We start from the raw sequence: 27,906 nt of genomic DNA, 5'->3' as shown, positions 1-27,906 counted from the left end.
TTCAGGTGAACATGAAGACTTTATTTTCTTTGTGAATCATATAAAAAAAATCTAAGATAACATTAATAACATTGGGGCCGTTGAGAGTCACAGGCCGCTTCGACTGATTGTCAAATAAAACAAAGTGTCAAAAATACAGAGGAGTGAAAAAAACTGAACTGAAAATCATAGAGAGAGAAAAACAAAACAAAAGAACAAACAAAGACAGAATTATAAAGTTTGTTTGGGGACAGTCGGAGATTGTCAGTTAAATGAAATGTCGTCACGCAAGCTGCTTCTCACCAGATGATGAGAAACAACGAGGTCGACAAGCTTTTAACCCGTTTAAAAAAAAAGAAAAGAAAGAAAGGCACATTTCATACAACTCGTGACAAGAGCTGTCAGAATCTCATTCCACATTCTTCATATCTAATCATTCTCTCACACAACACACACACACGCGCACACGCTCTTATATTTGCCTCCGACGGTTATTTAAACCCTTATAACAGAGAGAACAACGTTAAATCCAGTTTGTTTCCTGTGCAAATATCTGCATTTGTTCCCGTTTATGTTCTTCGTGTACAGTTCTGTTTTATTTTCCTTATCAGACCATCTTCCCTGCGTCAGACTTCCTTCGTGTGAGTGCCTGTCTGTTTTGTCAGAGCAGTACCTTTTTCAAGGAACTGTCTTCCATCCCCCGTCGGCGCACTCAACGGAATCCACGCCGAGCCACATCGAGGCCGTTCGTACCGAGTTTGGCCGCCGGATCATTTATATTTACCTGCGCGAGTAAACACAAACAAAACATTTGCCCGTTTCTCTACCGGACGCTGATGTTAGCACGTTGGGAGGATCTGGGCACTGAGAGAACCAGGAATGAACTTCATGCAACCTCCACTGTAAATTCCACCAAAGATGATAAATAGAATCTGCTTTATATACCGAGGTACTTCACGAATTAGGAAAACCGGAGAGACGGAACCATTAGTTGGGACAGAGATGGAAGTGTGCGGGCACAGCCTCAACGTGTCCGTGGAATCAGCATCACTGAACTAAATCACACCAGCGAAGCTGCGGAGTCTTCACTTTGGGGTCACTGATGGGCTCCCCCCCCCCCCAAAGGCGAAGCTGAAGCACTGTACATCATGATTAACTTGTCAGGTGACGGGGGGATGTGTGATAGATACAGTACGAGCCTGCCAAAGTCATGGGGGGGGGGGGGGGGGAGTAAAAGACAGATGAGGGACTCCTGGAGGATCCTTCACGGACAGGGGCGTCATTGTTCAGGAGGAGGAACGAGGAGATCAAGGCAGCGTGTCAGCCGCGAGAAAAGACTTATCTTCCACCCGATGTGTTCGTTTCTGTTCCAGTTTCATTATCGAGCCGCGTCGATGCCGAGCAGTTACGCAGCGACAGACGAGTCTGGATGTGACAGGCTCTTCTTTTCCTTTTTTTTCTCCCTCGTCGCTACTCGGCTCTTTCCATTTCGCTCTTATATATTTTTATTGGAACATTCTGCAGCGAAGGTCCAGTGGATCATTCAGAACCTCGGCACTCTTCAACTTTTCCACAGTTCGGGATGTGAGTGAGGCGCGGTGAAACTTTCCAGACTGATCATCTGACAAGCTTGTGTCATTAGACAAACTCAGGTGTTTGTTGACAAAAGATATATTTTAATAAATTCCCTTTTAATAATTTTTCATGCACTTGACATATTTGGTCCCTTTCAACCAATTTGATAAATTACTCTGGATCACATTTAATTTATGCAACAAAAAAGTCCCATAAAAAGGGGGAACACTGTCCAACCAGCAGCAGGTAAGGCCTCAGGTACATGAACAAAGACACTGGCCAAACAGATTTTTTTTTTTTTAGGAGGGGGGAAAGTTTTGGGAACATTGAGTTCTCATTTCTTGGTGTCAGTCAGGATAATGTTGGCTGTGACGAATATGAGGCAGGAGGCGGCCCACACCAAGACAAACCACACCCAGAAGGCGTGTCGGAAGGGCGAGCGGTGCTTGTTGATGGCGTCTCTGCCCACCACGGGCTCCAGGTGGCGCCTGCCGTAATAAACGAGGCAGGCCGGCACGATGTACTGGATCCCCGTGCCGGCGTACGCTCCTGTGATGCCCACCAGGGACTCCAGGTTGTGGGTGCAGAAGGCCACCACGACCGGCGGCACCAGGGTGATGAGGGGGAAGACGACGCGGTCCACCACCCACGGGTAGGTGCCGCCGTCCCGGTGGAACAGGGTCTTCCAGTTGTTGCGGAGCGTCACGGCGATGATGGGGAAGTTGGTGCTGATGGTGAACACCGGGAACAAGCCCAGGAAGTAGCGCAGCACGGGAATGTCCAGCACGTCGCAGTTGTCCGTGAAGTTCAGCGTGTACATGTCGTGCAGCAGCGCGCTGTCGAAGCAGAAGATGGCAGTGAACGAGAGGAGGACGTAGAAGCCCAGGATCAGCACGTAGTCGGCCAGCACCAGGCTGCCCACGCGTTTCTTCTCAGAGATGGGCGTCACCAGGGAGGGCAGCGAGTGCTGGCACATGAAGGAGTAGACGCACACCCCAAACAGGTTGGGCACGCCGGAGAAGGAGGCGGCAGGCGGGCGACCCTCACCGGTGCCTTTACTGATGCGGATGAGAGCCAGAATGATCATCATGGTGAAGGCTGTGAAAGAAAAGAGAAAAAAGAACAACAACAAAAACGAGATTAGTGGTCGAGATTAGATTTCCAGGACACCGTAAGAAGAACTCTCTTTTATAACATTTTATTCCACTCCCTTTATTTCATTTCTATTTTCATCTTGTTCATGTCTTTAAAAAAACATCTGTACATATTTTGTGTTCAAATGAAAATGATAATTAATAATAAAAAGGTGAGCAGAGTAAATATAACTGCCTGAGTCAATGAATAATCTGATCGGCTAAACAATTAAAGTAGAACAAATCTTTGAACTTAAATATTACTTATATGAAACACTGATTCATTTTAAATTGTGTTAATATGTTTGAAATGTGTATTAAACTAAACCATCCTTTCAAATTAATGTGGTCATGATATTTGTGTTGAAACACTAAACCCAGTGCGATGCATCTCGTGCGGTTAAAATTCCTTCTCCCGGTGTGGAACAGCCTTCCAGCTGTTTTTCCAAGCAACAAACTACAAATTCAACTATGGAACATTTCACGACCCGACAGAGTCAACGGAGACGGCTGAGGATAGAGGAACCACCTCCTGCTGGTCACATCGCATCTCAAATTGATTTCTGGAGACGCCTCTCTGGGCGGGAGCGTCTCTAACTGGGACCTCTGAGCGTGGCGTGCCGGCCTGTTACAGGCCCGACAGTCATGTGATGCAGTCTCTCACTCTCAGTCTCTCACTGAGACACACACACACACACACAGTCAATCTGCCTGTGACACCAGGTGTTAGTCATAGCCCTTCGGCGGCGAGCAGCCAGCCCTTCAAGCTTTCATCACCGGCTGTCCCTTTAAACACGGGGTGACATTTGAGGAAGTGACACTCGGGACCATAATTCGCCACACGTCTGCAGAAATGTATTCTCTACCCGTACACTTCCACACACGGTTTGGGGACTGGATGAAATTCAGACCTGAAAAAAACAAACGGACCTGATATCCCTGCTGCCTACGATTGAAATATTTAAGAGGCAGGAGTCGTTTTCTGTTTCCAGCACAGGTGGTGGTGGTGTTTTATCAGGGTGGAGGGGGAAGGTGGGGACTTAAACAAGCTCCATCAATCAGCTCCCGTGTGCTCGGCGCTGCAGCGGCACTTTAATGTGGAGTCGGGAGGATGAAATTCGTTCCAATTATCCAGAGGCGGGACGGTACGAAGGGGAAGGAGAAACCCCCGAGAGACAAAAGGCGTTAAAGACTCAGGTGAGTGTCTGGACGGAAAATAAATTAATAACAAGAATATAAGTTTTTCTGTTACGTGATTAACAGAGGAACAATATTTACCACTGAGAATCGTCTTCGTCATTATTATTGGTAGAAGTATTATAATTATCATGAGGAAATAGGCAGAGTAAAAACAATAAGGACACAAGGTGAAGACTGAACACTGCTAAGAGCAAAATAAAGAAATAAGAATCAAGTGAAAAGCAAATAGGAAGTGAAATCGACAAAACAATCAATAATAAAACAGGGGAATATTTTCTGAGAGCAATTTTTTTTATTTAGTCTCCATTTCTGGAATGTGCAGAAATGTAAAACCAAGCTTCTTCTTTTTTTTTTTTAAACACTCTCTGGGGTGAAGAAATGTGAAAATGCAGAAAATGATTAGATAATAAGCAGTGAGGAAAATCCTTTTCTTTTTTTAAGGACATACTGTGGAATCGTTTCATCACAGTACACGTGAGCACTCACTCACGTCAGGAGGTCAAAGTCTGTCGACCTGTTGCACGAGTGTCCGAGTTTTTAAACGCATCGCTGGCCTCCGTCCAACGGGAGAAGCTCTGCTGCGAGTTGCAGTTCTTCTTCCCCACTGCGACCTTCACTTTCACAATAGAGGGCAAATGGTTGGGCAGCCGACCAACTTTCAAGGACAAGGACACAGAAGATGTAAGGGAGAGGAAGTGTTTTCATAATTGATTATTGATAAATCAACTATTTTAGTCAATATGATATCATTTAAAAAAAAGATGTTCTGTCCGTCCACGGCTCGACTCGACAACTAATCGTTGCAGCTTGATACAGATCAGTCTGTCAAAGTCCCATAAGATTTTTCATCACCATTGTAACTGTCTCCTATCGTCTGCTACGTTAGAGACGTGCACTTCCTCCACAACATTAAAATCCTCCTGAATGTGTGAAAGAGCCATGACTGCAACCCATCTGCTCCCTCCGTCGTCTTTCTCCTGCACTCGCTCATCCTCTTCCCACCTTCCTGTCTGCTCCGCCGTCACCGCCAGAGAGAAGGCAAAAAAGGTGGAGGACGGCAGAAAGGAAGCTTTTCTCCACCTGGACATCAACACTCTCAGGCTTCACTGGAACAAGGACACAAGCGTGGGGCTTTTAATTAAAAGTACCTCAGGGTGGCGGGGGCGGGGACCTTCTTTGGTGACTTAAGCTCAAGATTAAAAATGCTGCCTGTGACAAAAGTACAGCGTCGCCGGTCGTACTGGTGGGCACGTCCTCAGAACTGCTACGCGTACGCAAGAGGCAACAAGGACGTGAACAGTAGGGGGCAGTGCAGTGACTATTATATCATACAGAATCCAGTAAAACATACGAATAAAATATCAGCCTGACAACCCCTCAGTTTCCTTCATGGCCCTCTTCCTTATTCTGGATTGACAGGATCGAAAAAAGCTCTTCGATAAAGATGCCTCCGACTCCCCGATGCACTTTCATCTGATGAAAATCCATGTCACCCACGTACGATCCCATAGCAACAGCACTCCCTTCTGTCCAAAGACCCTCCACCGAACTCATTCATTCATGATGCGATGAGCCATTTACCTCCGCAGATATCTGTCAGGATATGGTGATTACATGCACTTTCAAACTGACTCCAACGCCAATACTCTCTACCCCACACCTGACACGCCGACAAGGGGAACAACATATATACGGAGGGGGTGTCAAACGGCCACACATCACGTCCACGTTAAATAGCATCCATCCGTCATTCGAGCCTGTGATTTATTTCACCCGGATGGAGATGGGAATGACCTTGGAGGGGGGGATGCCTCAACTTAACAACCCGCTGTAGCGGGCGGTTACGGCTGTGCTCTATCTGGTGGCAAACAAAGCTGTAGCTGTTAACCCAAGGCTGGCGGACACTCTCAATACTCAGAGGAGTCGTTGGACGGCCTGGGGAGAAGGACCTCTACGAGCGGGCTATGAATAGTAGAAGGTGAGGGGTGATCAATCTCGCTTGCGACGGAGCACGAGAGATGCTCGGTCGCTCGGTGGAGAGAACGACTCGGACCCTTACACGTGAGCGATTCATTGATGATGGTGACAAGGTCAAGGACTTCTTCAGCTGTGCCTTTTCAAAAAGGAATGCATTTTTGGAAGAACAAGGGGGGTCGATTGTAAGGTTGCGGTGCCGCTGCTCTACCCTAATATCCTCCCTCTCCTTCACATGCGGTTGCAGAGCTCAGTAATCGTCCCATCATTAATTAAGAGAGACACTCCTTGAGCACACTCTTGGATAATCTCGGCGCCAATTAGCAGCTCCGGCTCTGTGCCCAGTTCTCGCCAGGGTTTCAGGGTTCCTCGCCGCGGCAGCGCTCTGTCACTTTCAAACCCATCAGGAGTGGAGTGTTTGGTTGGGCGGGCGGCCGGGTGATAAGTGGCTGCGTTGCCTCCAAACAACCGTTGCGATCTCAGATAGGGCTATCAGTAAACACAGCACAGAGCGGCACAGCAGTCGGCCTCGCTGTTTCTTTAGCACCCCGCCGCCGCGCGGGGGAAAAGAGTCGACAAAACTCCGTGACACGACGCCGTCTTAACAGTGTCATGACAACATCATTTAGCTCCTCCGCTCGGCCAGAGCTGAGAGAATTTGTACATTATATTCATCAGATAAGCAGACGCCGGCCTCGATCACCTGCAGGACAGGGAACAACCCCCCCCAAAAACCTCAAATGTAAAAAAAAAAAAAAAATAGGATAATAAGCAATTATCTGCTTGTGCTAACAGAATTGATTCCATTGCACACCATCCCCTCCGCTGCGGTGCACAGGATAATAAACATATTTACTCTAGGATAAAACTCTAAAAAGTCCAATGTGTTGGAACAATTTGTCAACATCTTCATAATTGAGTTATTAGGGTCATTTATGAAGAAAAATAGTCTAATTTCAGCTTCACAAATGGGAAGAATCGCTTGATATTCCATTTTATATCTTTGTAAAGTGGACTGAACAACAACAACAAAGAAAAAATAGGGCACACTGGACGACTAGGTGACAGCGGTTGAGTGGCAACAGTCGTTGACGAGGCCGGAGCCGAGGGCAGGAGGCGGGACCCCCGACGCGTCAGCCTGCTGCTGACCCCGGCGTCCGGCACGCCACGTGTCCAGGGAGAGGTGAGGCCCGGTTGGGAGATGGGCTCAACACAGAGTTTGTTGTCTGCGATTTCTACGTGACACAGATCCTGAGACACAAACTGAGCTGAGTGTATAGTCTGTGACGATGTAAGGAAGAAAGAAAAAATACTATTTAAGTGCCACTCCAAAAAATGGGTCAGATGTTTGAAGCAGCCGTCAAAGCACCTTCGAGTGTCTCACATCTGATTTAAAAGCACGAGCTGCGTGCCTCATGTACACCAGGGGAGCGCTGCAGGAGAGTGAAGCCACTTGCTTTAGTGCGATCGCAGTGCTTTCCAGGGCAGCAAGGTACTTTAAATCACCGTAAACACCTCGCAGATGTCCACCGAGAGACACGCGCATATTTCTAGGAAAACGAAAACAGCCTCTTAACAGCGTTGTAGCCTGAAAGGCAAATCTTCCCTGAAAAAACAACAACAATCCATACATAAGACAAACTGTCTCTGACACGACAGGGAAATATACTCGCACAAAAAAAGGTGCAGAGCAAGAAAGAGGAAGGTCAATATGAATGATCTTAACAAGATACATAACGGACGCAGTGGGTCACGTCTTGACGTAATAATCACAGGATGCGGTTAAAAATAAAGGTTGTCACCACTGATTTTAATAAAAACTGGGGAGTTTTATGTCAAGTCTGTCCATCATTTTTAATCCAGTTGTGTATGATATGACAAACTGGTTGTGAACAGATCTAATCCATTGACTTTTCAGCCTCAGACCCCCGAAAAAATCGGTGCCGACTTTGCTACTTTGAGTGGCTGAAATGTAACAGTTTTTACACAGTTCATTTGTTTTCTGGAAAACACCTAAATCAGATTTTTCTTCATTTGATTTTTCCCTCTGAGCATGCGTTACGCTCACGTTATCGCTCAAACACACGGAGGGGAACATAAAGCTTCCTGCGGGAGCCATTCTGAATCATTAGCCGGTGCTGAAAAGTTCCATCAATCCCCCCGGAGAGACGTGGGAGGGTTATAGGACAGACGGTTATTTAGCCAGCCAGTGGACAGAGTGTGTGGAACGCTGCCGTGGTTGTGTGTTGCTTCTGCGACGGAGAGCAACCGTGATTCAGTGGGTGTTGTGATTTTAACAGCGGGGGGAGAGGCGGTTTATTTCCGTCCGACGCCCTGTGAGTGACAGTCCAATCAAGCTTGGGACGGGCTGTCGAGCCTGTCAGGCTGAGGAACGAGGGGGGAGATGGGAACCAAAGACACAGAGCAGGACCAAACCGTGATGGACGGACCAGAGCACGGCAGCCACACGGGGGGCGGGAGGCAGGAGACATCAAGGAAATGGAAACGGAGGTGTGTAGGTTGAAAAAGTGGTAGTGAGTGCGTTTGGTTAAGTCTTACCAATCCAGCGCATGAATGAGGTGAGGATCTGAAGATATTTGGTCTTCTGAGCGTTGAAGAAGGTGAAAGGCCCCAACATGACGGTGAACGCACTCTGCAGAAAAGACAAAAGAGAGAAAAGAAGCAGTTGGATTAATACACGTCTTGTGATTGTGGCTTTATCCCCACATTTGTTTGGGTGTTTGTTTGCTTGATCCCCAAGTTCCTGGTTCTGTTTTTTGACTTTGCGATTGTGACACAATCCCTGACATGTCATTCTGAAACACCGAGGGGAGACGCATCAATCCCCAAGTGCTGCCAAAATCCCATCAGCCCCTCTCAAAAAAAAAAAAATAGATCGGTGAACAGATGGAACAGGTGGACCAATCCACGGTCCAACAAAAACCTCAAAATCCTCTCGGGCCACAGCTCTGATTGCCTGATCAGCTACTGTCTTTATCAAGAGCTGCAATCAGAGGCAGTGGCTCAGCTCCTGCGGCCGCAATTCCATCAGCTCCACTCACTCCTCCACGCATCGTCTCTTCCCTCCCGCCCCGTCTCCGACTGCCCAGCGAGAGAGAGAGAGAGAGAGGCGTGAGAGGCCGCCACCCGTGCGCCATCGCATCTCAGCCCATCCGCCGCGTTCAGACCGCGGTATCAACATCAGCGTCTCTGGTGATCTGATCACGAGTGGACAGCTCAGGAGTTCCCACCTGACGTCAGAATGAGTTTCCACATGTAAGGAAAGTTTACAATAATAAAATAACACCACAACAGCAGTAATAAACAACAAATACACGAACGTAGAGATGTTCCCTCGGCTGAGATGCCTGAGATACCGACAGAAATGACGGATTTTGCATCGGCGAGTGCGCAAATCACGTCTTTAAAGCACTTTCGCTCGGATAAAATTCCCGATTCCCTTTTTCCCGTCAGTCACTTCCTTCTTCACTGCTCCTAGAACAGCAGTTGCGCTGCTAATAGCAAGAATCTGTTCTTTGAGCAGTGAAGAAGAAGAAGAAGTGATTCCTGGTAGTGGAGCTAAATTCACTTTACTAGAGAGATTGATGCGGATCGTTAGATATTCTAAAATCTTTGGATTCACGTCCGTTTAGACTTCAGTCTGGAAACACAAATATTTTGTCCATGCTCTCTTCTTTTTTTCAGACTTATCCAGACCTGGATATTACTAAAAATCAAATTCCATACTTTTCCATACTGCGAGGTAACCCTGATTAACGGCATTCACATATTTTCACCCGTTAAAACTAAAAGGGAAGAAAAAAAACAGCAACCTCAGAGAGAAACCTTTTCTCTGTAGACGTTGCTCTATGGTTGACAATGTCCTTTTAAATAGTAGTAATTATATTAAAACCACACAGAATAACCTTGGTCCCAGTTTCCAAGGTTTGCATCGGCTAGAAAATGTGCAGCAGGTGACGGGGGGAGAACAAGAAATGAATATAGAACTAGAATTTCATAACAGGGACAGATTGACACTTGGTTCCGATGCATTTATTCATTTAATACTTTGTCCAGGCTGTTGCAGCAGCAATTTCATCGCGGTCGCAAGGCCCATAGACAGATTTCTTTTCCACTCTGCATTTTTCGTGTCCTCGCCACAGAAACTGCTTACGTTTCATGCTCGGTTTAATAAATGTCTCAATAAACAAAAAACAAATTCAGTCGGGGGAGGAGTGGCATGAATCAGATTTGGCCAGAGGCCTTTCCCTCCTGTTCCACTCCTGCCCCGGCCGGCTGGTGGGCTCTGCTCCTCCTCCATAACGTTTACACTTTTGACAACAGAGACAAAATATATATATATAAATCAGCCATTTTTTCCTCCTCCATATGAGACAACACCTGGCTGGATGCAATCACACACGTCAGGTAAAGGAACAGCGAGTCTGACATAACAAACTGCAAATAAGAAGTTCAGGAAAAATTCCGAAAGCAGCTTGATGCGAAGCGTAAACAAAACCAGAGAATATTCGCCCGTTCTCGTGTGAATATTTCGCACCAGTTCAAATATTTCAACTCGAGCGAGTGCAGCCAAATGACGTAATAAATCGTATGAAAGTGAAGAAGAATAACATCTGAATTTTCAAAAAATATGCTACGAAAAAAGGTCATCATCTATGGATCTTTGGTTTGTTAGGGGTTAAAAAAAATAAAAAAATAATATCACTTCTTTTCAGCTCGCTCCGTGACACTGCAGAGTAATAATTTGAGGGTAAGAGATTAATGGGGCTTAGATATGGTGAATGATCTCAATTATGGTGAAAGGCTGCCACCGACTGGTCTCACCAGGCTGCAGCTGTCAATCAAACTTCCAGAGTCTATGAAGACCAGTGTTTTGGATTTGTGCGGATGAGAGGCTGCGACCGATCCACTGGTCCCATTAATCGCCGCATATGCGAGTGTTTCTCCCAAACCACATGTTGCGTATCAGGTCTTCATCCATCACAGTTGGTTACGCATTAAGTCAACGCCCCCCGACCGTCCACCCCATTAAATAATGAATCAACATATTTTTGTTCTGCTCTTTTCTGAAGCGTCGGCCAAAACTCCGCAACGGCACAGATGTCCTCCGGCTCTTGGACATCAGTGTGGCTGAATTTTTGTATATCCGAGAGACCCACATGAGCGCTTCTGCTCACGACCGCCAAGCTGTCGGGCATTTAAAATGTGAAATGACAGTTTAGTTCGGAGATTGTTTTGGCTGGCGTTCGTCCGACACAGAGGGTAAACAGTGAAAGACCCCAGAGGGGCCGGCAGACATCACTGCAGTGCGCTGGAAATCATATAAATGCCCCAGTGGTGGTTCCATGCGGTGGTCCAGCTTGGCCACTGATAATCCCCCCAGACCCCAACAATCAAACAGAGATTATAATCCCCAATCCCCACAGTCCCAAGATCCCCCGGCCATTTGTGTCTAATGTTAATCTGTATTCCAAACACATTTCAAACAGAAAATACTGGAACTGCATCAGCAATCCTTCCATTGTTTTGTGACCAATCTGGAAATTAATGATTATTCGTCACAAAGAAAAAAGAGAGGAAACTTTCAAGTTACTAATTTGGGACAACAAAGAGAAATGGGATGAGCTGGATTGCTCCAGGATAGAGCAACTCAACTCGATAAAGACCGTGTGACCAGATAACTGAGGTTTTCTTTCTCAACCTGTTCGTGATTCAAACATTTTCCCTCTGACCTCAAGTTTTATTTTTCTCTCAGACGTCGCAGCCCCGATCAATGAACAGAGAGTGAACCTGCTCGTTTAATTTATCAGAATATCGTCACTTGTCGTTCTTTATTTCTTCATTTACTGTACAGCACCGTAATAATGCATTTCGTAATACCCAATACCAATGTTTTCGGTCACGTCAACTATAAAAACCTATATAAATTCCAGCTTTATTAATAATTACATCTATGCCCCTCACGACAGAAAAAAATATGTAGTTGCAGCGAAGACAACCGAACAAAGACGCTTCATCATCGTCAACGTCTGCAAACACCATTTAACTTTCATTAAAACCTTGAATAGAGACCCTGGATGTATAAAATAAAAAATAAAGCAATTGTTTTTTCCTACAGAAATTAAGACACTGCTCACATCCTCAGCGTGAACAATCCACTTTTTTTTTTTTTTAATCGTTATTGGGGCAGATTGAAATGAATCAGCAGCGAGAAGGAAATCAAACGCTCAGTTTACATTTAAATTTGTAAACGTGTGTGTGTGTGTGTGTGTGTGTGTGTGTGTGTGTGTGTGTGTGTGTGTAACTAGGAATCAGCATCTTAAAACAAGACAGATTATAAGCTAGTTTTTATAGTTAGTTTAATATTTAATTTAATTTTGTATTTTTATTTCATGTAGGATTGATGTATGTTTAATGTATGTATGTTTGTAAATGCTGCTGGATGCCTGAATTTCCCTCGGGATAAATAAAGTATCTACTAAACTAAACTAAAGATTAATTTATCTTTATCTTAATGACGGAAAAACAAAACGTGTGACTGCATCATAACACAGGGTTTTAATGGAGTACCGGATATTATGGGGCAATTCATTGCCTTGTTGTCGACATGTATGATAAAAGACTTGAGGGTGAACCTGACCGCAGTGGTATGGAATAGAAACGGCGTAAAGTAGGCCATAAAAAGCCCCGGAGATATACGTACAAAACACCTTATGATGGCAATAACTCGTCAACTGATTCACTGAACACACACGTGGCGGCGAGGAAGGCGAGGGGAAGTGAGACAAAGATGCTCGCATCATGACGGTGGGGGGGTTGGTGTTGTGAGCAGGGGGCCGATAATACAGAGGGCGAGCGAGTCTGTGCCTCCAAGGCATCGCGACGCAGTTCAAAAACCATGTAGGAACTTTACGTCTGTCAGGATGAAAGAGAGTCGACCTTCAGCACCATTAATCACCGGGACACAACATCTCCATCAAGTGGACGTCATTAACATAAATATATCATAAAATAAAAATAACAAGATGAGTGCAGAGCCGCCATGATGAACCAATACGTCAACTGACATAAAATAATTATTAACAACTTTGATAATGCAAATGATTGTTGTTTTATTTTATTTTTTAAAGAAACAATTCCAAATACTCTCCGATTCCAGCTTATTACGTGTGACAATTTCTTAAGAAATCAATAAGAAATCAATAATTGATATTTGACGGTCTAACAGAGCGTCAGAGCCTCGTGCATGAAAACAAACTAGGGCTGCAACTAACGATTATATTTTAACAATAGATTAATCTGTCGATTATTTTCCTCGTTTGAGCGATAACTTGTTTGGTCCAAGATGATGATTTGTTTTGTCCACACACCAAAGATATTCAGTTTACTGTCACAGAGGAGCAAAGAAATCAGAAAATATTCACATTTAAGAAGCTGAAATCAGAGAATTTAGATTTTTTTTCCGTGAAAACTACTTAAACCGAGTAATTGATTATCAAAATAGTTGCCGATTAATTTAGTAGTCGATTACTAATCGATTAATCGACTAACTGTTGCAGCTCTAGAAAAAACCAACAGGACTTGGTCAGCAATAAGTCATTTAATGAGGATGTTTAATTTGTGGATGCAGCTGAAAGGATCTGCACATTAAATAATGCGTAATAATCTGCCGGAGCGATGATGTGCGTTAATCTAGGAAATTACCGCAGATTTGAGTAAAAACAAGATCTACAGAGGATTTCAAGAACAAACGAAGGATATTAAACCTAAATGAGAGGCTGATAAAATCTGGAACGTGGTTTAACAAAATGGCTGCTGTTGCCGACTCTCTTGTCCACAGAGCATGAAAATGAGTGACGAGTGTTGTGACACTTTCTGCTGACTCTGGAAAAAACAAAAAATAATTACATCAACCTCTTCCTGTGTTCCTAAAGCTGATGAGTAAGAGGACACTGAGAAGAATAAAATAATAATGGTACATATTATTAATGAACTGACAGATTTAGGGTCAATTTTATGTTAATATCTGTGTGTGTGCATTTTTTGTTGTTTGTTTTATGAGAGACATAAAGACCGAATATAACAGGGCTTATCTGCTGCCAACAGAAGCCTCTCAATCCGTCTCTCATCATATGACACAGACACACAAGCATTAATATGAATAAATAAAGCTGCCGCTCTCTGAACATCCAGAAGATGACTGAGGAGGTCAGTGAACCAGACTAAATCATCATACTAAACCTAAAAACAAAGCACACAAAATCTTAATTCTCTCATTTTAAATAATTCATCAAAAGAGTGGAGATCATTTCCCGGGCCGAGTCTTGTTTTACTGAGTTTTTGGCGCTCATAAAGCCGTCATTTCTCCTGACTCTCTCTTATTTGCAAAAAAACGTCCAGGTAGTAGCAGCGTCTCTATGTAAACAAATCAATGCCATAACAATTTGAATAAGACCGTATCATCAGTCACAATCAATTCCATTCAGGCTAAATCGCTGGTTCTGGCTGCCCTGGATGTTCAGATTTGAAATTCACATTAGTCAGAATTTTTTATCCATCCAGCAGCTACAAAGCTTAAACGGTTAAAAAAAAAAAAAAAAAAAGGACATATTTATGGATCACTAAATGAAGCTGAGATTGAATTTAGGGGTACAGTTCTGTCTGGAGATCTCACTAGGAGATTAACTGTGTGACATTCAACTTTCAGACCACAGAGCCGAGCTGATGGGAAAAATATGGAGCAGACACGCCTCTGTTCCTCCGCAGCGCCACTAAATCACAGCGTCTCATCACTGTCAAACCCCAAGACTGTTCCAATATGCAAAAACACAAATTAATGAGTTTGTGGCAGTACGTTGAACGAGCGTGTTGAAGCTAATCACACACACACCGGTCATCTGCAATGTGATTTAGCCGGCGATTATGGTGGTTCCACTTCCATGATTTTAATAAACAACAAAAAGTCGTTGTGCACAGGAGCGCTCACCTTCCATTAGCGGGATCGCATTTATCGCAGGTCTTGTTTACGCACTCGGAATGAAGATGAAGCAAAGATAATTCAGGAAAAAAAAAAGAAGAAGAAAATGAACTATGAGCACAGAGCAACCGGAAACTTCCAGTGCAGCAGAGGTTTAAACAATGGTAAACAAAATATTAGACATTGCAGATTATTTTTATATACTCGTGACTGGAGGGAATCTTTAAGATATTTCTTCAAGCTCTCCTGAAGCTTTAGTGTCTCTTCGGATAAAAGCGTCTTGACAAATGATTGAATGTAAATGTGCACAAACCTGTTGAAAACATTCCTTCAAAGAAACGGACAGTCGTTGGTCCTATAACAAAAACACAGATGAGCATCTCTACTTTTGCTGCGGACTTTACGACTTCGAACAAGCCCCCCCTTCGGAGAGACATTTGCCTCATCAAAAGCTGTAATGCACAGTTCTGCTCCCTCAAAAAGAAAGAGGACATTACACGGCGAGCACGGTAAAAATAAACGGGCCCACGGTGGAGATTTATGACGGGCTTGGGACATATCTGGGGAGGAAATGAGAAATGATAATTTGCCCGCGGTTTAATAGGATGATGGCTATTTCACACTGCCCGTCATCATCATCATCATCATCATCCCCCGACTATTGTAAAAGGGAGACGGAGAAGATGGAAGAAGGAGGGGGGGACTCTTTATTCCCAATTTTAAACCGAGGTGAGGCTACATTCCATCTCAGCGTGGACGGCTGGCGTTAGCGTTTTAAACGTGGCCACGAACCGCCGTTACATTTCATGGAGATCACACTCATTTGTCCTTGGAACATGAAAACATCTGATAAGACGTCTGTTTAACTGTAGGAGTGTACAGTGCACGTTATCTAGTGTGAACAAGTCCTCACAATGAATCATCCACTTTTATCAGGTGCTAAATTGTTGAAAGTTATTTCTGTGTCCTTGACGACTGCTCTTCCCTCATCACCTGACATTCCAGTCCGTGCATCTCCTCGCCGCCCTGATGTGGCTTCCCGCTGTGGAGTGGAGTGGAGTCCGTGTGGATCATAGCTCCAACACTCCCTTCCTGCTGTGATAATCTCCATTAAACCATCTGTACCGTCGTCTCCTCGCTGCCCCGACCGGGAGAGTCGCTGGCCCTCCGCTGCAGCACGTACCCTCTTTCCTTTCTGTACACATCAAATGTTGGGGGTGCTCAGCCACGTGTAGTGGATCTCTGGGATGGAAAACGAGGCTAAATTCTGCTCATAAGTACCTGTTGTCAGGTCAGTCAAGTAAATCCAATATTGATCTTTAAATGGTTTTAGCGTGGCAAAATATGAAACTTCCTGGTCAGAATTTGGGTTTTGTATAATCAATAAAACTTTCGCCATATATTTCCACAGTATTGATCATCATTCGTATCAGTTATGACAGCAATCAGTTTGCAGCAAGTTTATCCTTGAGTTGTGGGAAAGCTGCAGTGTTCCAGGGCCGGCGAGGAAAGAATGCTCCCCCAACCGGCTGTTGGGAGGTCCGATTAATTAATTGACTTTTTTTAAGTCAGACATTTTGGTCAACCATCTTCAAGCTCGAGTCGATTCCGCGCCACATTCTCTAAATGTGTCTGCACAAAATGGCAAAAGAGAAATGTTGGTGGCCTTTGTTTAAGGCTGAGCGTTTCTCCCTTTTTACCACTGTGAAAACAAACTTCAGACTTCATCATCTAAGACAATAACCAGATTGGTTCGAAGGGGCTGACGGGAACGTACAGTGTAGGCGATCAAGTCATTGTTTGGCGATCCGACCGTACGGTGTGAGCTCATACCTCGTGATCTTTAGCTTTCCATCGCAGACGGTTTTACTTGTACAGTGCGAGTTGGAATTTGCGTGTGTGTATGTAAAATCATAGTTTATGGTCAGCTTCAAACCAAGTGCAACAGGACATGAAACAGACGCAGACAAGACATCTGCATAAAGATAAAAAGCAGACAGTGCAGGCTAAGCAACATTTGCCTTTTGATCTCATACACTGCATTGATTTTCCATCACTTGCCACATACTGGGAGAACAATAAATCAGCCATTTAAATTGCCCTCGCTGGTCAGCGGGGTGGAGTGTACCAACCGCTGGTTGGCTGGCCACCGTGACAAAGCCCCTGCAGTGAAATTCAAAAATGAAAAACTTAGCAGGGGACAATCAAGGACAGAGGATTTTTTAATTGAGGTCTTGGGACTCTCTGCTGGAGCTGAACAAAAACCCAGAAAGGCTCCACTGTTGCACAGCACCCCCCCTAATCTTTTCAATCAGAGTTGTGTAAAGACCCAGGATCAACACCGAGGGCTCTGTTATGCAATGGCCTCTGTCATCTCTTTTTTTTTCACGCCCCCCCCAAAAGCCAACATATATGGTAGATATTGGAGGAAAAGCCCACAGCTGTCCGCTCGGGGCAGCGAACACGAGAATCAATCAGCAGCGGAGCAAATCACGGTCAATTGATCTGCTTAAGAGCTTTTAGAGATGGAGAAGATGGCCGTCATGGGGTATGTCTTTAGCGGGTACAGCTGCAGTTTGAAGTCAATACTGATTAAGTCAAAGATCTGACCTGATGAAATATGAACTGGGCTGCTTCACATTACCATGAAGTAATTAGCCTGTGTTTGATGAGAGCGTGATGCGCATTCGAACATCACTCCGCGTGGCTCGTGGCCTTTGAAGGCTGAGGAGAACTCGACATGACAGAAGTGGGTAGATGTGCTGTGTGGAGTACTCAGGGCAGAAGTCAGTGTTCTTCAACTTTGTAGAAACCACACAATCATTCCAGTTTCCCCCCCCCCGAGAGGCCGGGGTGTCAGTGGCAAGACTGATGCTCAGCTGATGTGACGGGCACATGATGCTTGAGGTGTGGAACTCAAAAAATAGAAACTGTGATGCCTCGATAACGCAAAAGATTCAAAACATGCCGACCACGTGTTAAAGTGAGATACAAGGGTCAATCGATTAAGAGAGAAAAAAACTCTCTGGGCCAAGGAACTGGGAGCGACACTGGACACAATTTGTTATCAGCGATTAATTGAAATAGTGACAAGAATTGACTTTACTAGATTTAAGGCTGAATGTTTTTGCTCACTGCTGTAGTGCTGCAGTGCAACCGTCCGGTGGAAACCTGCCAGAACCGCTCAAATCAGATTCCCGCGTCGAATCCAAGAGTGCCGTGTCCACACGGGCTGGATGACGCCCGGACAAGGTCAACGGACATGACGCTCTGTTGAAGCCCGGGAGCTGTTAAACTGTCTGCTTTTAAGGGCGAGATGGATTACTGCCAAACGGTAAGTCTATTAATTGTCAAGAGAATTTATCCGCAACAATTCTGATGATTTGTTAAGTCGTTTATCAAGTTGAAAATGAGCCAAAATGTTTCACTTGTTTTGGGTTGAAGGACGTGCTGCTTTACATTACAAGAAAAAAATATTTGGATTTTCGACTGTTGGTTGACAGCATTTCCACAAAACTTCGTAGAAGTAGGGCTCATTGGCCAACACAAGAACCATCATCACCTTTTTTAACTTCTGGCGAGATTGGGCGTTTTTTGTTCAGGGAATAATTCATGGATCCTGATGAAAGAAACAAATATGGCACTTTAAGGGGATTGATATCTATGAATGTGTGCAATTTGGTGCAGATCCAAATAAAAATCTGGATTTACGTGGTTTCCTAATGGGACTCTAAGTGCCATTCCTCTGCGAAGGTTACGTTTTTGTCCACGTCCATTTATTTGTTGGTGGTTTGGTTTGATGGTTGTTTGCTTGGTTTTTCAGTTGGTTGGTTGTGTTGTCAGCAGGATAATGCAAAAATGAAATATGTAGGAGACTGATGTCTCTGAGTGTTTGGTGCGGCTTTATCACATTTAAGGGGATTGTTGGGCCATTCTACAATAGTTCTAATGAAACTAGTAATAATGAATTTGAGTTATTGTTGACGCCTGAGATGTGATAACTGCGCCTTCTGGACCTATGAGTTAAACAGTTACTCGAGATGAAGTCCAGCAGTGGGAAAGTACTACAAGAACCTTAACTTCTGGGGACAACAGCTTTTCCTGGACGACTCTATATATCTCTGTGACTCCGTCTGAAATGCTTCGACATCAGCATCTCTTCTCCCTCAACACCAATCACCCACACAGGGATTGAAGCTCTTGCTCGGGCTGCTCTTTAATCTCTCCACATTTTCCCAAACTGTAAAAATGATACGGCTGCAGTGATGTCTCTCTCTACCATCCCTCCCCGTGGTTCCCATGGACACAACCGAGCACTGCTCCAGGCATCCATCGGTGTATATTACCAGTTGCAGAGTAAAGTACAGTACAATGTAGTTCAAATTAAACAGGAGTAGAGCTCAGCTCACAGTGTGAATCTGAGGGAGGGTACGAAAGGAGCCCAGGTGGATCCTGGTTGGAGCAGATTTTGAAAGCTCTTTCCACAGGGCAGAGCACAGATGAGAAAGAGTCAATTATTCAGAGTCTGGGCAGAGTCTTTTAGGCCTGGAGCATCTGTTCTTCGGCATTACAAATCTATTTCCACTCAGCAGTCACGGCGAAACTGGGAAATGAGTCTGCAAAAACTGCAGAGTGTAAACAAACTGACCGGCGCTTACCACATCAGCATTATTATCAGTTTGATTACAAACACCAGAGAGGGGCTTATCCCACAGGAGATAAAGGAGGGGGGAAAATTAATTCGTTGGCAAATTAGTTGAGGTCGGCTCGTTCCGTTAACAAGGATCGGGAGGAGAGAGAGAGCAGGGAGGATGAGGAATTATACAGGAGGGGATCAGCACATCGATCACTGTCGCTGTGCAAAGTTAAAGCTTGAGTGGAAATCGCAGAGTTCGACTGGAGTCGGACTTCAAGGACGCAAAAGCTCCTTCCTGTGGGCTGCGGAGGTGGGCTGTCACCCAGAGCGCAGAAAATGTGGTCATCCGGTGAGGTGAGGCTCAATACACCTTCTTAAAAGTGTTAGTAGCCTAGTTTTGGGTACCAGCTGCGACTGGAAAGGTCGGAGGCAGGTGAACGTTGCTGGGACTTACCAGAAACACCCTGTAGGCATCTTTCCTCGTGACGGAGCCCCAGCACGGGTCCGTGTCGTTGTACTTGACACTCCCGGCGCTGCACGAGTGGTTTCCACTGCACAGGAAACACAAACAGACATGTTTCAACCAAAGAGATGCACCACAATGGAGAGTTCCTATTGCTCGCAGTGTCATCAAAGACAGATCTTCAACAGAGGTAGTGAAAACTTAAAGAGGTTATGATTTTGAAAGCAAATCACAAAGCCCATCATTGCTGCGTGACAGTGTGGTGGAGCCGTCCGTGCTACAAAGAAGTCTGCGGTTTGTGCCCTGAGGCGAACAAAAACATCCTTCTGAAGCCTCGGCTACATTTATTGTCACCGGGGGTGAGAGCGAGACTGTAATACGATGCGACAGCGTCAGTGTGCTGTGACCGAGGACAGGATGAAGTACGGCCGTTTTGTTTGGAAATCATTTAACTGTGTCAGTCCGTTTTGTGTTAAATTGTCCACGACTGTCTGGTGGCTTCACAAAAAACAAAAAAGAACAAAGAAAAAAACTGGTGACGTGGATCGAGTTTCGATATTATAATTAGCCCTAAATTTGGAAAATACATATTTTTCTGTAATCAAAGCATATGGTGTTGATAAGTGTGTAATTAGCATATCTCATAATAACACTTTGATTAGCAACGCAGCTGAAAATCAGGAATGGCTGTTTATCACCTGCATAATGTCACTATTATAATGTGCTTTTAGATTTTAATGAGAAGAGTAAACCAGGTGATTAGCAGAGTAAAAACAAAGTGTGGCTCATCAGAGGGAGCAGGAGAATGTTGTGAGTAGTTTCATTATCGGCATTACACACAGTTTACTTTGGTGTTTCCTGTTTTATTTTTGACATTCATTTATTTTACTGTACTCCCTGTACTCTTGTGTTCTGTCACTTTACTTCAGGTTTGGGTCCTGCTTCTTCTCCAACCACAAACCTTCACAACTTTTTCTCCAAAAGTTTTTTTTTTAGACACTATCAAAAATATCCTTGTCAGAAACTTTAAACCGTCACCCTTTCAGAAATCCTCTCGCTAAAAACAACACCTGAGGGCAGAAATGGTTATTTCATGTTGTCCGGGCTCCGAAGGGCCGAGTCTGTAACCATATGAAATATAGTTATTCTCAGTCAGTCTGGAACAACAGACTTTGCAATAAAAACGTGTCTGGAAGCGAGTCAACACGGCCAAGATGTCGGGAGCAGCAGCGAGAGATCGGCAGGCCTGCAGGCCTCTGTCTTATTGTTTCAGTCTTGAGTTCAGAAGGTTGGAAACGGGAGTGTGAGAGCAACCAGAGGCCGGTGAGATGATGGAAGGACGCGCTTTGTCTCGCACAAAAATGGATGATTGTTCCGAATGTTATTCAAATGTAGTTTTATCTCACAAAGAAACAGAGAAGGGTTTTGTAATAAAAGTAATTACATTGGTCTTACCAGGCAACTTCCATCAGTGATATAGGCACAGCTGCTGCGTAGATGGCCAGGTCCCCGTAGAGATAGACGATGATGCAGATGTAGAACATGTTGACGCCGACTGAAAGACAAGAATGATAATGACCAATAAATAAGATGTTGTCTTTATGACAAAGGCCGTTTTCACACTTGAAAGTCTGGACCGAGGTCCGAATCAACACTTGTGTTATTGCTACATTGTTTACATTTGATCCGGCTAGTTTCGGTTTCACGTTGCCGTGTTGCGAGCTCACTAAAGACCGCTGTGTTTCCCTGTACTTGACAAGTGGTTTTCAAGTTGACTTGTTATTGTTTCATTGGACCAAATTGCAGTGAAACATTTCGTCTCCTCCTCTCCCCAGGAGCTACCGCCGCTTATTTTTACACTTATTTTTCCCGGTTCTTTTTTCTTCTTCTATGTTAGCTCGCTGCCCTTAACTTCCTGTAATTGGTCCTAAAGTCAGAACCATCGCCCCAAAAAGTTTTAACACTGCCAACGAACCGAACCGTGGTTCTGTTTTGATCCGGACAGAGACCACCTTTCTTTTGGTCCTTTGGTCGCTGGAACATTTCACACCTGCAATTTTGGTTTTGGAAAGGTGTGAAAGTGCCCTTTAAAATCAAGGCTCATGAAGCAACGTGAGGTTCAAGACCTTTGTCAGTCGGCCAAACACTTTTTAACATCGTGTAATGTGGCTGCAGGGTGTACACATTCAAGCACATCATATTTAAAAAGGTAATCAGCCTCTGCTCTTCTACCCATCCACCACCCATCAACCACACGCCCGACCGGCAGGTCCCGGCATAGCTTCCTTTGTCAAAAGCCAAGATGGAAAGCTTCCAACGGCAGACACGTCGTCACAGAGCACCACACATCCATCATGCTCCTGACTCCACAGAAGGGGGGTTCAACCGTCCAAGTGGACCCTTCAGCTAATTCACTACTGCCAAGGAAATTAAGAGCACAGAGTCCGTTAAAAAGACATAAAAAGTGACAGATTTACAGCTTTTCAGGGCTACACTGATTCCTTTATGAATACAGGGGCTGGCGTGCCGATCAAACAGTAGAGAACATATGGAACAGGGAGCCTCATAAACTCTTCTTAAACAATTAATGGACTGGAGGCCGAGCAGCAAAATACTGCAAATGAGCTGAACGTACTGAACAAGGTAAAAGTTACCATTTTTTGTTCACTTTCATGGAGCACACTTCCTTCCTGGGACTGACAAGCAGTGGCTTATGGAAAATGTCTGGGCTGCAAGCTGAGGCAAACATTTCCATTTATCTTCCCCCATGGGCTCGGACACACTCCTGGATTCATTTGGCCAAGCGCTCTCGACGCACAAGTATGACATTTAGGTAAAAGTCACTGAAGTATTAAAAAATGGATTTGCCAATGTTTGGTCCTCATTAAGAGACACGAGCTCCGGGTTGCAGCGGCGGGAAATTAGTATTCGCTGCCACGTCGAGGGAAGGACGGCTCACGTTTGCACGGCCGCCACGATGACGGCGTCACGCCACAGAGGTAAGAGAAGCTGAGGAAAGATGCTGACACAAGGGGCTGTGCCCCGTCAGTCCGTCGCTCTCTTCGTGACTTTAGCCAAAGTCGTCTACTAATCAACTTTAAAATCATCAATGTGAAGGTGACAGCAACACCTTTTCACAGTGGTGCAAATAAACCAGCCCACCTTCCTTCAACATTCCTGTCAGTGGCTGCAGGTCAGGCTGATACGACAGACATGGCCATGTTCCAAGACTGCCGTACCGCTGCTGCCGCTGCTGCCGCCACGTCAATTCCAGCCTGGGAGGATGTCAAACGCCCTCTAAGCAGGAGAGATGCTTTTAATTGCCTGCAAAGGTGCAGGACAGAAAGGCAGCGTGCAACCAAGCCAGAGGTTTATTACCTGTGAAGAGTAGGAGGTGGTGTTTAAACTGTCTTTATGTCCTGCGAATCCAGCAGAGTAAAAAGAGGAAAGACTTGTTTGCACCACTTCTCGTCATTTGGCTCCACGAAGAAAGAGCTGCAACGTGTCGCCACGTTTTCAACGAAAAATTAACCGCTGGTTATCAGTTAACATCCGTCTCCTTGTGCAAATCATCTCTAACAAACTGCTCCGCCGTTCTCTTGGTAGGAATCAGATTTACTACAGGTACCTCTAGGTTTTTTTTCATCACTAGCATCACATTTCTTTCAGAAGCAGGTCGGAGCAGAGGTCTGTGTTTTCAAGGTTTTGGAACGTTTCCCGTTCGGCATTTGTGTCCCGGGACCTGTGCATTCTCTGACCAGAGTCACAAGAGGCGATTAAACTCATTTCCTTATTAACAACCGATACTACCACCACGCGCAGACACCTGCAGCACCCAGTCCACTTCATGCTGCGATCACGTCATCATCGACAGTCAAGTGAATGAGGGGACAAGAGGCTGGAAGAAAACTGCAGCTTTCAACAGCCACGAGCTGCATGACGGCACGTGTGGGTCTGAGCACGGCCCCGAGTGGACAGGTGTTGTGCTCGTGTGTGCGCCGAGTGCTCCACCTAGTGTCGGGAGCGTGTCGGCTCAGGCGATGTTGTCACAGCTTTGACCTTTCGTTGTTCCTTCGTTCCTGCGACAACGGCAGGGAGACGCTTGCAAACTGTTGGGACAATGTACGGATAGGGATGACGGATGTAAAGCCACAAGGCTTTCTCTGTCTCTGGTTCAGGGTGATTCGGCTTTCAGTGTGTCGTCACAAGTTCATTAGCTCCTGAATCATGTCGTTGCTACAGGTACAGGCCGTACACACACACACACGTACACACACATGCCCAGTGGGGAGATTAGCAGCCTTGATGGGGTCTGAAACAGCTAATTACAACCAAGAGGCGATTAATCCATATACAATTACATCCAATTAAACAGCAAGCAGCCTCTCGCCCCCTGTGAATGGGGAGGGACAAAAGAAAAAAGAAGAAGAAAAAAAAAGGGAATTTGGATTGGATTCATCCCACACAACCTTTCACGACTCCTCCGTAATACGTTTGACGTGGCTAATGGCGGCGGTGAGAGCAGAGGCCTCGTGGCCAGAGCGACTTTACCTTTGTTGAAGAACATGGAGGCCATCTGACCCATCTCCACCCGCTCCGCGATGTCAAAGTGATCGGCGTGATCCCGTCCTGACCTCTCTGTGAAAAACGTCAAGACATCTGCAGTAAACAACTGATCACGTCGGTATTTATAGATATATATTAGGGATCTTCTGAAATTAAAATTGTTGGCCGAAACAGATAATAATGAAACACTTTTTTTTTTTTACAGATTTTCATTTATTTTGCCAATTTTTTACCCATTTCGGAAATTAAATAGTGTAACACTTAACATATTTTGATGAAACGATGCGAAAGACCCAAAGAAATTCAGTTTTTTAACGATTTGTGAAGCTCGTGAAGCTGAGGATGAATAACATGAAATAAAAATACTGTCGATCAAAACCATTTATGATATCATTTTCTGTCAATCAACCAGTAGATTTATGGTGTCAGTGCTTCAGCACAAGTTAATACATACTGTTTGAAAAATGCTGGCATTTGATGGCTAAGCCAAAGGAAAACCTAAAATTAAATTTTTAGAGACATTATCTTTTGAATCAATAGACAAATAACAGAAAAAAAATCAGCAGATTATTGGATAAATTAAAACCTTTACACTTGTGAGGTTAAAGTTCAGGTTTTTTCCTTTACTTTGAAACACTTGTTGACACTCACGAACGGACAAGATGGGCTTCGTCTCCGGCTCGGATCGACCTCGGGCCACGACGTCGTCGTCCGAATACTCAGAGGTGGAGTCGCTGTCGTCGATCTGAGGAGGAGGAGAATACAAGTGAGTGATTAAAAGAAATTCATTAAATTCAATTATTACTATTGAAGTATTTATTTTAACGTTTGCAGATCATTTCTCAGTCCGTGTTGGAAAGTGGAGTGGTTGCACTTTGCTTACAGCTCCACCATACACCACAGAGTGTCTCTCTCTCTCACCTGCTCCTGCTCCCTCCTCTTCCAGCGCAGCTGAGCGTTGGCCGCCGCCATCGCCTCAATCACGAAGGTGGTCGTCATGTAGCTGGTGGGGGGGGGGGGATCATTTTATAACTGTGTGCGTTACCGTCAAACCAACAGTAGGAAAATACTGAGGGTTTTATCTTAGCAGGGAACAATCGTCATGTTCAAAACTCTAACCATAAACTGTCAGCGTTCGTTTCCAGCAGTGGTGTTTACTCTGCGTTGACGCCAAAACTGAGTCTGTCTGGGGATTCGTTGAAACAAGACTCACCTCATGAATCCTAGAAAGGCGATGAGTGACAAGCTGACCACCCAACCGGCGGTGGCGAAGGCCCTGGGCATCGTCAGAGCTCCGGTTCCCACGATCAGGTTGAACATATACACCAGGCCCACCTGCGGAGGAGAGGAGCAGCGTGGAAGGTAAAGACAAGGGTGGATAAGGGATTCTCCTTCCTGTCGCCTTTTCCTAACCACTATTCCTTAATCCTAAGTGGAAAACGTCATGAGGTCAAGGAAATGTAGCATTTAAAAGAATCCAAACGGCTCTCATCACGGCTGCCGATGAAATACTTTTTTCATTTTGAGGATTTAGGAAACGTCCGAAGCAAATTTGACAAATTCGACCACAGCCCAAGTCTTACCGGCGACACTGCTGAGATTCAACTTTTTTTTTTTTTTTAAAGTCCTTAATCTAAAGCATTTAAGTATCAGGTGCTGCTGAACCTTGTTAGTGGAGAACACTGAGCATGTTGGGCAGCTCTTACCCGTCTCAAGTAGTAGAGCGCTTTAAAGATTTGAAGCTTAAGCCTCCTGGGAAAGAAAAATACATTTGACCAGCTTATGGTTTAAATCACACTAATGTGCAGTGTCAGGGAGTGAAATGAGCTCAGACCATAAAGACGCTTGGTGTGTTAAAAAAAAAACAGAAGAGGAAGTGTTAGAAATGTGTTCTCAGCACTTTCATGTGCTGCTCACAGAAGCTTTACCTCTTTTCTTTTCTGTCCCAGCGTGACAAAGTACATATGTAACATGCATGTAGTTCAGTTTAATGCACCACTGTGTAAAAAGGTTAAAGGTGCGTCACGAGAGACGACTCTCTACAACTTCACAAGTTCTGAACATAACAGTCCACATTTTCTTTCAGCGCTCTTATCTCTTATTTCACAAAATGTGCAAGGTGGATTTTAAAAGTGTGTCTGACCCCCCCAAGGCTTTGGATGATCAAAAAGAGAGAGATTAGGAAATTAAAAACAGAGATCTGCACGATGACACTCACGAATGCGGAGTAGGGTTCCCCGGACTCTGTGATTCCACCGGCCATGGTTGACGACACTGGTCTTCACCTGAAGGGAGGAGGGGGAAAACACAGCCAGGCAATTGAAAAGTTTTGACTTTGTTTAAAAAGAAATATATCCGCTCTATCTATTGGCATATTTAAGTACAGTCGTGCCAAAAAATGGAACTCTATCTTAAACATATAGTAAAACATTTGATTTTAAACTTCAACACGATTCGCCCGATTCAATGTTTTAACTAAATATCTACAAATGAGGCAAAAGAGACTGTGTGTCTGTGTGTGTGTGTTAGTGTGTTAGTGTGTTAGTGTATGTGTGTTAGTGTATGTTAGTGTGTTAGTTAGTGTGTGTGTATGTGTTAGTGTTTGTTAGTGTGTGTGTTAGTGTGTGTGTTAGTGTATTAGTTAGTGTGTGTGTAAGTATATTAGTTAGTGTGTGTGTTTGTTTGTGTGTTTGTTTGTTAGTGTGTGTGTTTGTTTGTTAGTGTGTGTTTCTTAGTGTGTGTGTGTGTGTGTTTGTTAGTGTGTGTGTGTGTGTGTGTGTGTGTGTACTTGTATGAAGTTGTGTTTGGGTCACTGTTGATCTCTGTTAGCTAGCATCGCTAGCAGTGGAGCTGTGTCGCATTTAAACAACAGATTAATCTGACATGATCAAAAATGTGGGCATATGATCTAGGTTATGTCCCGGCTTTTACCTTACTGCGTCCTGGTGTGTCGTGCTAAGTTAGCTGCTAGGCTAACCGGGGGCTAGCTCCAAGCTGTCAGCCGGGGATGGACTCCTGAAGACACGCAGAGCCTCGCCGCCTCCTCGCCAACATGGGCCGCTTCGGTGTTCTGACAACCGGAGGGGGAAACAACTTCTCTTCCTGCGGGCTAAAGAGGCTCCAACATTCGGCTGACGAGCGGGACGTGAACTAAACACACCAGCTGACCCCGCTCCTCCATCAGAGCTCCTCAAAGCTAACGCGAACACGTTACTCTCACTTCCGGTACTCGCTTTTCAAAGTAAAAAGCTTCTCGTTTGCGCACAAAAGCGTTTTTGTTTTTTTCAAGCCCAAACAAGATGTTTCGGGTTTTTAAAAAAAATCATGGTCGTGAACGGTTTTCTTCATCACCGCTGTGTCCGCACACAGTTACCACAACACC

The 27,906-nt window shown here is 44.8% G+C and overlaps 1 protein-coding gene across 2 annotated transcripts; it reads right to left on the bottom strand.

Moving 5' to 3' along the window:
* tmem104 (transmembrane protein 104) lies at positions 1-27,742 on the bottom strand. Of its 2 annotated transcripts, none has more exons than XM_035615624.2 (10): positions 27,456-27,742; positions 26,743-26,809; positions 25,738-25,859; positions 25,446-25,527; positions 25,152-25,269; positions 24,510-24,596; positions 21,414-21,513; positions 19,950-20,046; positions 8,421-8,514; positions 1-2,652 (listed from the first exon to the last, which is right to left on the bottom strand). In XM_035615624.2, the coding sequence occupies exons 2-10, from the start codon at positions 26,785-26,787 to the stop codon at positions 1,889-1,891; spliced, it is 1,509 nt and encodes a 502-aa protein (XP_035471517.1). In that variant the 5' UTR covers positions 26,788-26,809; positions 27,456-27,742; the 3' UTR covers positions 1-1,888. The 2 variants fall into 2 exon arrangements, with proteins under 2 accessions (XP_035471517.1, XP_035471518.1); XM_035615625.2 differs by having other exon boundaries at positions 25,176-25,269; positions 27,456-27,741.
* Between the last annotated feature and the right edge of the window lie 164 nt (positions 27,743-27,906).

This window comes from Scophthalmus maximus, chromosome 17 (genome assembly GCF_022379125.1).
Source record: "Scophthalmus maximus strain ysfricsl-2021 chromosome 17, ASM2237912v1, whole genome shotgun sequence".
In the NCBI taxonomy this organism is placed as follows: Eukaryota; Metazoa; Chordata; class Actinopteri; order Pleuronectiformes; family Scophthalmidae; genus Scophthalmus; species Scophthalmus maximus.
This window is presented reverse-complemented; position numbering and strand designations above follow the sequence as displayed.